Source organism: Galeopterus variegatus, unplaced genomic scaffold (genome assembly GCF_000696425.1).
Source record: "Galeopterus variegatus unplaced genomic scaffold, G_variegatus-3.0.2 Scaffold6404, whole genome shotgun sequence".
Classification (NCBI taxonomy): domain Eukaryota; kingdom Metazoa; phylum Chordata; class Mammalia; order Dermoptera; family Cynocephalidae; genus Galeopterus; species Galeopterus variegatus.
The window spans coordinates 28,455-42,261 of record NW_007732515.1 but is presented as its reverse complement, the minus strand read 5'-3'; the positions used below and the strand labels follow the sequence as shown (position 1 = coordinate 42,261).

The 13,807-nt window shown below is 50.8% G+C and overlaps 1 protein-coding gene across 1 annotated transcript in view; it reads left to right on the top strand.

Annotated features, from left to right (window-relative positions):
- SMAD7 (SMAD family member 7) overlaps positions 1-13,807 on the top strand; it is a 33,113-nt gene continuing 19,306 nt past the window's right edge. Inside the window, exons 1-3 of the mRNA XM_008590848.1 lie at positions 1-616; positions 1,912-1,965; positions 7,848-7,922. Of these exons, the coding sequence (XP_008589070.1) occupies positions 4-616; positions 1,912-1,965; positions 7,848-7,922 (742 nt within the window). The 5' untranslated portion in view covers positions 1-3. The remainder of the gene's footprint in view (positions 617-1,911; positions 1,966-7,847; positions 7,923-13,807) is intronic.

The window sequence follows — 13,807 nt, the reverse complement described above, 5'->3', positions numbered from 1 at the left end:
CGTATGTTCAGGACCAAACGATCTGCGCTCGTCCGGCGTCTCTGGAGGAGCCGTGCGCCCGGCGGCGAGGACGAAGAGGAGGGCGCGGGGGGAGGCGGAGGAGGAGGCGAGCTGCGGGGAGAAGGGGCGACGGACGGCCGGGCGCATGGGGCCGGTGGCGGCGGTGCGGGAAGGGCTGGCTGCTGCCTGGGCAAGGCGGTCCGAGGTGCCAAAGGTCACCACCATCCCCACGCCCCAGCCTCGGGCGCCGGCGCGGCCGGGGGCTCCGAGGCGGATCTGAAGGCGCTCACGCACTCGGTGCTCAAGAAACTGAAGGAGCGGCAGCTGGAGCTGCTGCTCCAGGCCGTGGAGTCCCGCGGCGGAACGCGTACGGCGTGCCTCCTGCTGCCCGGCCGACTGGACTGCAGGCTGGGCCCGGGGGCACCCGCCAGCGCACAGCCCGCGCAGCCGCCCTCGTGCTACTCGCTTCCCCTCCTGATGTGCAAAGTGTTCAGGTGGCCGGATCTCAGGCATTCCTCGGAAGTCAAGAGGCTGTGTTGCTGTGAATCTTACGGGAAGATCAACCCCGAGCTGGTGTGCTGCAACCCTCATCACCTTAGTCGACTCTGCGAACTAGGTAAGAAGTTGCTCTGTGCTCGCTTCCCCCCCCCCCCCCCCCCCGGCGCGCAAGTGCTGGAAGATAACCCCCGCGGGCTGTGTGTGTGTGCAGCCACCTCTCCAGAGGGGAGTGTATGTCCTGTCCTGGGGGAAGACCTGGGGGACAAAAGTAGAGAAGGCACAAGGGGAAACTCGAAGGGTATTCCCTGGGGGTTCCCTTCCAGGTTTTTCTTCTCTGTTGCCTCGAGGGGGTCTCTGGGCACTGCTCGAGCACACTGGACAGACATGCGGTTAGAAACTAGACGCCCTCATTTCCGGATCAGCAAGGAGGTGCAGGGAGAAGTGGGGGTCACGTCTCCCCTGCACCCGGAAAGGCGTTGAGGTGTGTGGCCGAGTTGGATTCGGTCCAAACCCGCCAAGGAAGGCTGGGAGAAGCGAGCTATAAAGGCTGGAAAGTCTGTACTCCTTTAGTAAATAAGGAGAGTCACGTCGGGTACAAGTGGCCCAGATACCGCCCTGGCCGCGCAGCTTGGGAGTTTTGGGGCAAAGAGTGTTAGGATGGGAGGCCGAAGTGGGTATCTACTATCAACTCTGCCAGCCCCAGGGTGAAAAGGAACAAGCAGCCAGGAGAAGTTTGGTGTCCCCTACTGTTTCCTTTCTTCCGCACAGAAAAGCATAGACTTGTCTATAGAATTGTCAGCCCCTAGCGCCGCGGTGACGTTGCTGCCCCTTACTGCGCTGGGGCCTGGGCTAAACGACTGAGATCCGAGACCCGGAGCCCCCTTCCCTTTTACCCTCCCAGCTTCCTCTACTCTATGTGCAGGGAGTGGGGTGCACCCCCGGCGCCCGCAGATCTCCCATGTTCACCAGCACACTTGGGGCGCGTCTCCCGGGTGGGCTGGGAAAGGGGAGCCTCTTGTGCCTCTCGCGCACAGAGCGGCGGGGGCGGGGGTGGGCAGAGCAGGGTCTGGAGTTCGGGGACGAGGAGGGGGCATGGTCGCCCCCCGCCCTGTGAACTGTGAAGTGCGCGGTCCGGGCCGAGCAGCGGCCGAGCCGATGGTTTCCAGCCCGGTCCGCCGAGCAGTGCGGCGGCGGCCGCAGACGTGGAGGAGCGGAGCGCCGAGGCTGGCGCCAGGCGGCCTCTTTTGTTTATCTGACAGCTAAATATCAAGGCAATCACCGCCTCGCGGCCCTGCCTCCAACCCCCACAGCTAAGACAAACAGTTGGGCTAAAAGAATGCCTCTGTTATCATAAGTTTCTATCTCTTGTTCTCATGGCTCGGCCTTTATTTTCTCTTACTTTTTTAATTCCAGAGTCTCCCCCCCCTCCTTACTCCAGATACCCGATGGATTTTCTCAAACCAACTGGTGAGTAGATGGTTTAAAAAATATTCCTCCCATCTTAAGTTAGAGCCTCTAGAACCCGTGTTTTTATGTCTAGGCAGCGGCCTGGGGAGGTGCTAGGTTTGCTCCAAGTTGGCGATAAGTTTCTTCTATTAGAAGTTTAGTGAGTTTTTCTCTTGTGGCTGGATTTTTTTTTTTCCTCTTTGTGTTTCCTAGATCTCCTCCTTTACATTTTGATCTTTTTTCATGTATTTGCACTCCATGACTGAAGTTGGTTCACTTTTCCTCTTTGTGTTTCCTAGATTTCCTCCTTTACATTTTGATCTTTTTTCATGTATTTGCACTCCATGACTGAAGTTGGTTCACTAACACGTGGAAGCTTTAATCCACGAAGAAGTGTCTTGGGAGCCAAATAGAACAGGGCGATGGGAAAATTTGGAGACTTTGTGAGTGCCAGAAGAATCGGTGGGATGAATGGAAGGGATGACAGTTTAAAAAGGTGCCGAGAAACCTTTGTTTGGAGTAGGACTCTAGAAGTATAGGCAACAGCATATGAAAGGGCAGCCAGCTCCCCCTACCCACAGTCACCTACAAGTCAGCCCTCCCCTGGGGTTTTCTCAAAATTCTTGGTAGGGGCCATAAAAGTTTCTAGCATAGCCTGCCTGTTGCTTTGTCACCAGATGGCATGGGGCCAGGGCAGAAGCACATTTGAGACTGGCACCAGCCCTGCTGTGGTTGTCTGCATTCAACTTCTGGCTGGCAGTACAGGGGCCCATCCTATGGAGCTAACAGTGCCAGGGAGGGGGACAGCAAAACGGACTTGGGGATGACAGCAGGGACAAGCCCTGTTTCCTGCAGTCCCTTCTTACAGTGGGAGATTCATTTGCTAAAAGTACACATTGTGACTTTGGGTTTTGTTCCTGTATACCGATGCCTGAAAAATTGTAAGGCTTGTGACGTTTTTCTTTTGCCAAGGATCTGGTAGAAGGCAGAGTGAAGGGTTGGGCACCGTTTAGCTCCTGGAATTCTACAGGTCCTTCTGCCTCATGCGTTTGGCTGTTGGGCCTTTACCCCCACTAATTAAAAGTTTTGCTGGGGCGTTGTCATAAATTAAATACTTTAATGAACGTGTAACCGAAGCCCATGCTCTGCAGCCAGCCCTCCCAGGACTCCACCAGCTTCCTCAAGTCGGGAAGGCGTTCCTGCTTGCCTGGTGCCTGTCTAATAAGTGGCCTGCAAAGCATGTGATATTTTGCTTTCGATTTACAAAACACCAGATAAATGGTCATTAATGAGGAGATAACCAGCTCTGTATTTGTAACAAACGATAACTGGAATTACCAAGCTCTTTTTTCCCAAAGAATGTAACATACTGGGGTTTTGGCTTAAAGAATCAAGAATTCTTTCATGAAGTTAGTTCTCCATGGGGCCACCTCTGTCTTGTTTTTGTTTTTCCTTCCATATTCTTCAAATTTGGAGGTTTTCCTTAAAAGAGAGAAAATTACCTTGCCCCAGGGATAAAGACTACCAGAGCTAAATGTTCCCAGAAACCTCCAAAAACCATAGGAAAAAAGGGCCACATTTTCTTGGGTTTCCTGCAGAGATACTGGTATAAATCTGTTCACAGGATTTAAGCAGTCCTTCTGCCAGGCTGGGACCTCATTTTCGGTGAGTGGAGTGATATATTTATTCATTAGCAAGTGTTGACATTAGGTAGCAAAATGTGTGTAAACAGAGAAGCCACAAAGACAGGAATGTGCCATTTCCAAGGGGGAGAAAAGTTCTCCAGATCAGCCAATAGGAAGTGATTAACCTGCCAATCGGAAACTCTAACAGCTGGTTACTCACCCAAAACGTTTTGTTTAAATCAAAACAAAAAAAGCCACGAAAAAAAGGCACCCATATATAAGAACATGAGGGTGGTAACAGATGAAGCCCCCATGGAAGGAATTGTCCTGACACTTTGGAGGGCAGCCAGGTCTGGAGCTGGAGGGGCCCTGGGATGGGTCTGGGGCTGGTTTTGCTGGCTGCTGTGGCCAGGGCGAGGAGGTCAGACACACAGATGGGATGCTGCCCCAGGTTTTTATCCCCACCTTGTGTACAGGAAAGTGTTTGACCTGGGAATTTAGATCAGTTGCTTACATTCTTAAATTTCTAAGCCTTAGGTTGAATTTTTGGTCTCGGTTACTAGGTGAAACAAGTATAAGGTTTTACAATAGACAGCTGTTAAAATGTTAACCAGTTGCACAACTAAGGGAATCCCTTCTGTGAAATCTCCAGCTCGGAAGAGGCAATGGGAAGGGGGCTGGGGCCTGGTATCCCTGCAGCCTTTGGAGGAACTTGAGGGCTAAAAGCTGTAAACTGCATTTTGCTATGGTTTAAGCTGCTGCGCTGCAGCCTCTGGGAGGGCTGAACCTTGTACATCTGGGTTCTGTGTGGTCCCAACCCAGCAGAATTGTTTGCAGAGGAGTATTAGACAGGGGACAAGGTGGCTGTGACTTGTGGCTATCAGAAGTCAGAAAGACACCCCCCACATCCCACAAGGAGTAAGAATTTGCCATTTTGAAACTAGATCTCAGTTGGAGGAGTGGGGATGCTGGGGGGATAGCTGCGTGTGCTCTGCTTCCCTTTGTATCTGATAGTCTGAAAGGTTTAAAGAATGGCTAGGTTGGGCTGGGGGGTTGCTGGGTGAACTCTTTGTGTGTGGGCTGGGGAACCCAGGTAGCCTGTGCCCATTGGCGGATCCAGCCTCCAAAGCCTAGTTAGGAAGTCTGGCATCTTGACCTGAGATCTGGTCTTCTTGCCTTTGCCTCTTAAATCAGGTCCCTCTTACTTTTCTCCGGCCTCTTCTTAAATCCAGATGATGAAGGAGTTAGATTAGATGATCCATTGATGCATTCATTCATTGGTCCATTCATTCATTCTCTAGGAGTGATGATATGTGCCTGCCTAAAAATTTGAGGATTCCAATGTAGTGCATTGTTCTGTAACCAGGGTTCGTTTGAGTTCTGAGTTGGCTGAACTACCTGGGGCAGAGCTGGGATGCTTGGGGTATATTGGGGGAGGGGGAGAGCTCCACTGAACCTGACAGTACTTAGGTAAGTTGCTAAGGTGGTCCTGGCTCTTCAGGAGGCAGGCATTCTCTTGCTAAGAGAAGCTTAATGAGACTCCTAGCTCCCTTACCTTGATCTCATTCTCAATAGTTCATTCCTTGGTTGCTCCTCAGGCTTGGGTTTTCAAAGACTATTGGAGCTGCTGGGAGAAGGGAGTGAATCTTTTCCTCCTATAGAACCTGGCACTGACTGGGAGCTTGGTAATATTTAGTGGTAGATGAGAGCCAGGCATGGCCTACAGCTTCTGTCTGCCAGCCTGGGCTTTGGGGAGCAGGAGACACAGGCACAAGGGGAGCCTCTGACTTTTAGAGATCTTTTTTTTTTTTTTGGTGCTGGCCAGTATGGGGATCCAAACCCTTGACCTTGGTGTTACAAGGTGGTGTTGTAACCAACTGAGCTAATCGGCCAGACTGGAGATCTATCTTTGCAGAGCTTTTTTGTGGGTGAGGGATGAAGTTATGGCCCCTTTGACCTTGACAAGTCAGGCAATAGCTTGAGGCCAGTCAAGATGCCGAAGACTGTCCATCTCCATGGAAGAGGGTTGGGGCTCTGTGGCCTGCGTGGGGAGGGAGAACCGGGAGGGAGAACCGTGGGATAGGAGCTGGACTCTTGGGTATAGCCCAGCACGCTGGGTGGCCCCTTGAGCCAGTCAGTGACGCCTCAGTTTACCTGGGTGCATGTTGAACAGGTATACTTTGCTACTTCATAGGGGTGCTAAGGAGGCCTAATTAACGTTTGTAAATCCCTCCTGAGATCAAAGGCACTACAGAAGGGCAGAGCACCATTTCATAAAAATGCTTGTGGTTGCCAGTGTGGAGCTGGCTTACCTTTGATCTGAGACTGGCTGACACCCTGAATGTGGTCCCAGCTCTGCCCTGAGATGCCAGGCTTTTCCTTTGAAACACACCTTGCCCCTGGGATTCAGCCAGCCAAAGCTGGGGGGAGTGGCCGGGGATAAGTCATGGTGTTTAATGTGGGGGTGTCTTCCGTCCAGGGGGTGGGTGGAGGAGAGGGTTGAGAAGCCTATCTCTAGAAAATGATGAAGGCCATCAAAGTAGTTTAGAAAGTGCAGGGTATACACCATTTAACAAGTAACTCCATTTCCTGCCTCCTCCTATTGTTTTCCATGTGATTAAGTGTATCCTGTAAAACTGTATATTCCTGTTAGGATTTATACTTTACCCTGATAAAAGGAGATTACATACACAGTCTTCTCTCTCTCCCGTGCCCGCCACGGCCACCCGCCGCCACTCCTCCACCTCCCCTTCTGTTTGGGAGAGTTCTTGAAAAGTTACTCTTCCAGCCTGGGAGAGAATGTCTGAGAATGCAGGAGAGGGAGGGACTCTGGATTAGTGAGAATCTCAGCGTGAAAGGGGGCAGACAGCAGAAACCCAGAGATGGTTTGGGGCAATGCGTAGGCCCTGTCCCTTTATCGGGGATTGGAGGCAGCTACTGTGCCACTAAAGGGCTCCTGTGGGCTACTTACCTCTGAGATGCTCTTTGATTTCCCTTCCTATTTGCCAGTGTGGCCAAGTGGTGCCAGTTGGAAACTGGTAAGGCACTCCCCAGGGAAATTATCATAGTGGCCTGGGGTGGGAAGACTGGAGTCTGCACATCCAACCTGTGTGTTTGCTGTGGAGCTGGGAGGCACCTTTCCTGAGCCAAGCTTTCTACATGGACTTCAGGAAGTTTGGTGTTGGCAGTGGTTCATGGGAAGCTTATAGGGTCTTGTGTATTTGTGTTTCATGGGACTCATTAGTTGTGCTTCATGGGCATTATTTTTTGTTTTAATTGCCTGGAGGGCAGTTGTAGAGACTGCTTCTCAGCTGGAATTGTCATTATCTTCATTAACATTGAGGTCACTGTGCTAAGCACCAGAGGGTGACAGAAGTGGAAGAGAAGCTTATCGTGTAGTTAGGGCAGGCAGAATCAGAGGGTAAAAGATCAGTGAAGACAGCAGAAGGAGACTCCAGGTGCTGGGTGCCAGAAAGATTTTATAGGAACCGAGGGCAGGGAAACTTGCTGGTCTGGGATTGCCCAGGAAGGTTTCCAGAGATGGGGGTTTTGGACTAGCCTGGAAGGAGATAGAACATTCCCCTCCAGCTGAGAGCCTTGCTGAGAATGTTCTCTGTCTTGATCTGCTGGTGGTTACGCAGGTGTATACATGAGCGAAACTCACTGAGCCTACTTGAGAGTTGTACACTTTGCTGTATGTAAGTTATGCCTCAATTAAAATGGAAAAAGAAGTCCCTCCAGCCCCAAACCAGTCTTAAGAAAGCCCTCAAGAACCAGGAATTTAAAAAGAAGTCCCTCCAGCCCCAAACCAGTCTTAAGAAAGCCCTCAAGAACCAGGAATTTTGTTTTTAAAAAGATGAGGGTGAGTCCCTCGTCTATGGGAGTGGCAGAGAAGCTATGGCCCCAAGCAAGGAGGGTTTTGCCCTTGATGGGAGAAGACAGAGCAATGTGAACCTCCTTTGACCTTGGGAACTACCTGGTTTCCCTAATGGGAGATTTTTGTAACACAGGAGAAATTCCAGCCAGTCTGTGATCGAGCCTGACTTGACTAATGATTAACTGGCCGCCTGGAGCCCAGACGGGTGACAAGGTGCTGTGGTCTGTCTTATGATGGGCAGTGAAGCCTGAGCAGACCATTAATAATCAGCATCGTGGCTGCGAGTCAGCCTTTTGGAATGTGTGATCTCTCTTGCATGCCGTTTAGGATGTGCTTGAGGATGAATCTTGATGTTTTTATTTGTATATTTATTTATTTCTCTCCCCTCTTTGAATTCACAGCAGACTGTCCAGATGCTGTGCCTTCCTCCGCTGAAACAGGGGGAACGAATTATCTGGCCCCTGGGGGGCTTTCAGGTAAGATGCTTTCTCTTACTTTCCTGGCAATTCCAAGATTTCTTGAACTTGTGGGAGACTGGAGGAATGGGGGTGGCCTTCTGCTACCCCAGCTGGTCTGAACTTTATTCTCATTTTTATGTGCCTTAAGCTGGGTGCATCTGTGGTGACTCTGGTGCCCTTCAGCTTGTCATTCTCCGGTGATGGGGAAATGGGAGCCAGTTGGGGGATGGTTTTGTGCATGAAGTGTTTCGTGGTTATTTTTAAGCACCTCCTGGCTTGAGGGGCTTCCACTTAGTGACTTTGGTGTCATTAGCTCATGCATTTTAGCTCTTTTTCACCCTTGGCCTTTGTGCATGGGGTGCCCTGAAGGGGGTGGATCCATCTTTAGGGAATTGAAGATAGATCCCAAGTGTTGCATGGGATTTCAGAGTAGATCTTGAAGCTTCCCTCCAAGTGCAGATTCCTCATCCAGCTTTGTGCAGGGTTCGGTAGCACATATCTGGGGATGGGAGCAATGGAGTAGGGGCACCGCAGATAGTAGGTGCTTTTACTGCTCCCCAGCAGGGTAGGTTTTTCTCAGGCTCAGGGGCGCAAATGATGCCTGGAATGCCAGAGCTGGAGGATGATGGGATTGGATGAGGTGCATTAGGGGGCCCCGCATCATTGTCCCTGAGGACATGAGGTGTGGGGTATTACTTAGAGGAACTCATTGGCAGTGGAAGTGGGAGGCATTTCATTTTTTTCTAAAGGCATCCTATTTCCACCTGTTTTTCCCACCCCACCCCGTCATCTGGATATTCTAAGAACTAGCTTAGGCAGTAGGAAAGTAACTGGGGGAAAAAAAGGAGAGAAAGAAATTGCAACAGTTCTGGGCATTTGGCATTTCTTGCCCTTGGGACATTGGTGTAGGGTCCTGGAGTAGCAGCCCACATGGAAGCTGTAAAACTGTGGTTCACTCTCTTCTGTGAGGTGCATCCTGTTTTGTGGGTGACCTCTTTGACTAGTTGGTAAAGCATTGCTTTCATATGTCACTTAGGTGCAGTTCATTCTGGACACTTTCCTCCCAGGCGCTCCCCACCAGGAATTGAGCTTGCTGCGAATGTCTTTAGGGAGACCCTTGTTTGTTTTTATTTCAGTGCATTATATACTCTGACTGTTATCTGAGATCCGAGGATATTGTTTACTCAAAGCTTCTAATGAGAATTGAGCAGGAAGAAGAGGGACCCAGAAAGGGGAGGGGGCTTTGGACATGGGGGTGGGAGTGGACCCTAGCGGCTGAGGAAGGAAAAAATTTGGCAATGTGTGAACTGCATCTTTTCTGCTTTCTAAGGCTGAGAGAGTTCTTGAAAGAAAGAAGGTGAAGGAGAAGAAAGGGTCTAAGCAAAATAACATGCTCAGGATGTTGTTAGATGGCTTTATTTTTTAAGCCCTGAATGTGCAGGGAGGAGCCCCGGCCCCTCCAAACCACATGAAATAAGCAAGGGAAGTGGTAGCTTTTGAAAGGGGCTTTTCGGAAGGTTTGTCTTATTGATAACATCTTGTCTGTCTCTTCTGCTGGGGGAAGTGACGACACCAGGCTGAGACACCAGCCTGAGTGCCTGCTCGCCTGGCCCGGGGGTCCGGGAGCCTGGGAGTCCAGGAGCCCGGGAGCCAGACAGTGTGACCTGTGCAGCTCTTCTGAGATGGGTGGGCTTTTTGTTCCCAAAAATTCTTCCGGTCCTAGAAAGAAACTTGGGATAAAACAATCATTAACTACCCCCAGCCCTGTCCCCAAGGTAATTGCAGCCACTTAGATTAATGAGGAGCTGCTAGGAAGGGATGGGGTGGTTAAACAAAACTGCAAAAAAAAAAAAAAAAAAAAGGGAGGGGGGTCCACCACAAGAAAGAGCATTTGTTTTGAATTTTAGCTCTTGATTTACTAATTCCCAAGGCTTCAAAGTTTGAACTCTTTCTTCTTTCTGTTCAGAGCTGGAGCAGTGTATTAATACTGTGCTGTGGGGGGAGCTTGTAGAAACTGTTTTTTAGGTTGATGTCAGTGGTTTGGGGTTGTCTGGAGGGGAGGTGATGATGGGCTCAGAGAAAATCTAGGGCTATTCCTCTGTAGTGAGAATGCCCCACAAAAGGGGATTTTATTGGCCCCAGTCCAAGGCAGAGGGTTTTGTAGATGGAGAAAGCCCAAACCTCCTCCTTCCAAGAAGTTGATGGTTCCATGGGGGGTGGCCTGGGTGTGTCTGCCTTGCAGAGGATGAGGCAGGACAGGACAGGGGAAAGGGGGGTTAGCATAGCAGATGCTGGGGGGAGGGGGCTGCCTGCTTTGGGAGGGGGGAGGAGCAGGGCATCAAGGTGTGGGGAGCAGAGAAAATGCCCACAAGGGGTTTCTCCCTCCTCCCCCTTGAAATAACCTCTCTGAGTCTCTTTCACAGGCCCTGTGTGCTGTTTTCCTTCCTGTCCTGCCCTGGCTGAGAGCGGGCTTAATGAATGGGGCTCAGTTTAGGGTGGGAGGAAGGTCGGCAGCGGGAGCCAGGGCTTGATTCTCTTGGCAAGGGAAGAAGGGAAAGAAAAAACAGGAATGTGAAAATGTGGTGCCTTGGAGGTGGGGGTAGGGTTGGGGGTGTGCTCAAAGGCCTGCCCCCTCCTGAAATGCAGGGGTGACTCCAAGGCTGGCCCTTCCCTTTCCTGAGCCCTTGCAAACAGGCTGGGAGGAGGGGGAGTGGGTGGGTAGGAGCCCTGGGAGCAGGGCTGCTGGCTGCAGGTTGGAATTCCAGCATTGCAGCTTGGTTGGGCGGGGGGCGGTGACAGGCTCTGTCCTTTGGGACTTGCAGTGAAACACACCCCACCCCTGCAAGTTTCCTCGGTCTGGGAAAATGGGACATTTTTAGAAGGCAGTGACTTGGTTCCAGGAGATTGTACTTTCATTTCTGACAGCCAGCTCTCCGAGACAGATGGATTGCTTGGTGCATACTTGTGTGTGTGTGAGTGTGTGCGTGTGCCGCAGACATACAGATAGACAATCCCGTGCATAGACACATGAGTATGCAGATGCCCACCCATGGGCAGGCTCCAGGATATAGGCTGGGGTCTTTTTCCCATGGCGTTGGTTGACATCGGGGAACCTCTCCATGAGGATCTGGACTAGGTGGGGGGAAGGGTGTTTGTGGATTGGGTCTGAGTTGTGATTTGGCTGCCTGAGTTCAGGTCTCTGGGGATGAGTGCCTTTTGAAAGGCAAGTGACTCCAGAACAGGCCCTTGCTGCTGCTTGGACACGAGTGTGTCATGGCTCAGGAGGATCCACCTTGGAGAGGTCTTACATAGCTGGGAAGCTTTTAGGTTCAGGCCCGTGGTGGAAATGGAAAGGATTTGTTCTCAGGGCTTTCACTGTATCACAAGTAATGAAAAGCATGTGTTAGAAGCTGCTGTCTTTTCAGGCTCTATCTGGAGTCTTGGGGGGACTTTAATTTCACCTGTCTGCTGTCCTGGTTTGGGTGGGTTGAAAGAGCAGCATCTGCCTTGTGAGTTCTAGGTTGCTCTTCTGCAGACCCGTCCTCCAGCCTCCTCCTTTATACATTCATGTTTGCAGCGGGCTTGGCCTCAGCCATAGTGACCTCCCCAGTTAGGGCAGGGATCAGAGGCCAGCAACTGCTTATAGTTATTTAAACTTCAAGAGGTGCTCCCATGATTTCAGGGAGGGAGGTGAGAGGAAGCCCAGGCAGAAGTACTCACGTGTCTTGGGGGAGGGGTTGAAGGAACCTCATCTCTTGGCTGTGCAAAGCCATGCTTTCTTGGAGAGACACTGTCCCTTCAACCCGAGGGTGGTCACCTCCTTTGCTAAGGTCTTAAGATTCATGCATGGCTTGTAGTTCCCAAGTGTGGGGGATGGGAGTGTCCTTGAGTCAGCATCCACTCCAGGAATGCTTCTCTCCTCCTCTCTGATCCCTGTTGGCATCTGTCTTAGCCTCAGAAGAGAGCCTTCAGAAATACCTATATAATCTGCAAATACCGCCCTGGCTTAGTCCATGGGCAACTTGGGCTCAAACCAAGGAGCTTAGGAAAGATTGCTCCATCCTGTTCTAAGGAAAGTTATTCAGCTTCATGTGAACGATCATTTATTGTCTGGCTTGGAATTGTGATAGCGAACTGGGAATCTGGGCCTGGGTGCCTGTTACTGTGTTTTTAATGCCCCTGCCTTGGAACAAGCAGTTTGTGGTTTCACTGAGGGCTCTGATGTCATTGTGAGGTGGGGGTTGGGGAGCACAGACTGAGCTTGCAGCCGAGCTGGCCTTTCATCCAAGTGGCCATGAGCACAAGCTTTGGGGGGTAGCCAGATGCACCAGCCCCAGCACACATGACCACTCCTTACTTCCCTGGCCCCTTGCCCCTAGGCCACTGTGAGAAGTGACAGTCTGGAACTCAAGGAACACAGTCTGCATCTCCTTCAACGCCAGCCAGCATAATGACTCAGGGCTAGGTAGGGCGGGCTCACCTGGGGCACACCCACACCTGGGTGAACACCAGTCATGGACCTTGGGCTCTGGCTGCAGTGCCTGAGGTCATGCACTCGCCTCTGGAGAAGGGCTTACCGATAAAACCCCTTTTGTCCTGGAAAGAATGAAGCAGTCAGGCACGGGTTAAATGCAGGGTGACAGCATTTAAAGTCTCTGGAGCAAATTTGGGCTGTTCTGCCGGCCAGACTAGATGGGCTGCTGCCTTGTGCATCCTGTCCCCGGGCAGAACTGGGCCAGCCAGCCAAGGGGGAAGGGGCCAGGTGAAGACCAGGCTGTTGGTGTTGCTGTTGGCTACAGTCTAGCACAGTGTCCCCCCATCCCCTTGGGCCTTTTCTTAGCAGAGCCTGGCTGTAGCTGGGCAGACTTGTAGACCTGTGGGACCTCTGTGGCAAGCTGAGAACCAGTGAGGCAGTGAAAAGGGAGGAAATGCCCAAGGATTCATGATCAAGTTTGGCTTCCTTTGCTGCTTTATTATTGCAGTTACTGTTGCATAATACTGCTCCCTGCAGCGTTATGATGGCCAGGCTGGCCTTTATTCATTTCAGTCCAGGCCTTGAACCTGGAGCAGCACCTTCAAAGCAGGTGGAAGAAAAAAAAGGTGTAGAATGCTGGTGCCTAGACTTAGAATCCTTTGGACTTTGAATCCTAGACTTAAAATCCTCTTCTCAAAAAAATCAAGATATTTGCTTGATTCTGGAAACATTTGAGGGAAAACGACTATTAACTATGCCCCTTTCTCCATTTTGCTATGCTGTTGTGAATAATATTGTAAAAATGTGAATCCTAGACTTAAAATCCTCTTCTCAAAAAAATCAAGATATTTGCTTGATTCTGGAAACATTTGAGGGAAAATGACTATTAACTATGCCCCTTTCTCCATTTTGCTATGCTGTTGTGAATAATATTGTAAAAATGACCCATGAGACTAGGTTTTCTTTGGGGATGATGAAAATGTTCTGGGACAAGATCATGGTGACAGTCGCACAGTTCTGTGAGTGTACTCAATGTCACTGATGGTACTTTTATCCTATGTGTATTTTACCACAATTAAAAAAAAAAGCCCGTGGTAGCTTTAAAATGCATGTAGATATTTGGATAATCAGTAAAGAATGACTGTGGAGAGTAGGATCGAAAGACTTCTCTATTCAGTGGCCAGGGTCTGCTTATGGTGGACCCTTGTTCCATAGCACCCTGAGGTGTCCTGGGGGTGGGGGGCACATTGGTGGGCTAGAGAGTGGGGTGGGAGCCTGTCTCTCTGATGTGTATTAGCTGAACAAGCTGGCACATCTCAGTGTTGGTCTCTCCATCTTCCTTTATCCACGTGAGCTGCAGAAACGAGAGGCGGGAAAGTTCCCCTGATAGTGTTTTCCAAGCCTGACCTTTCTGCCAGGCGCCGTGAGT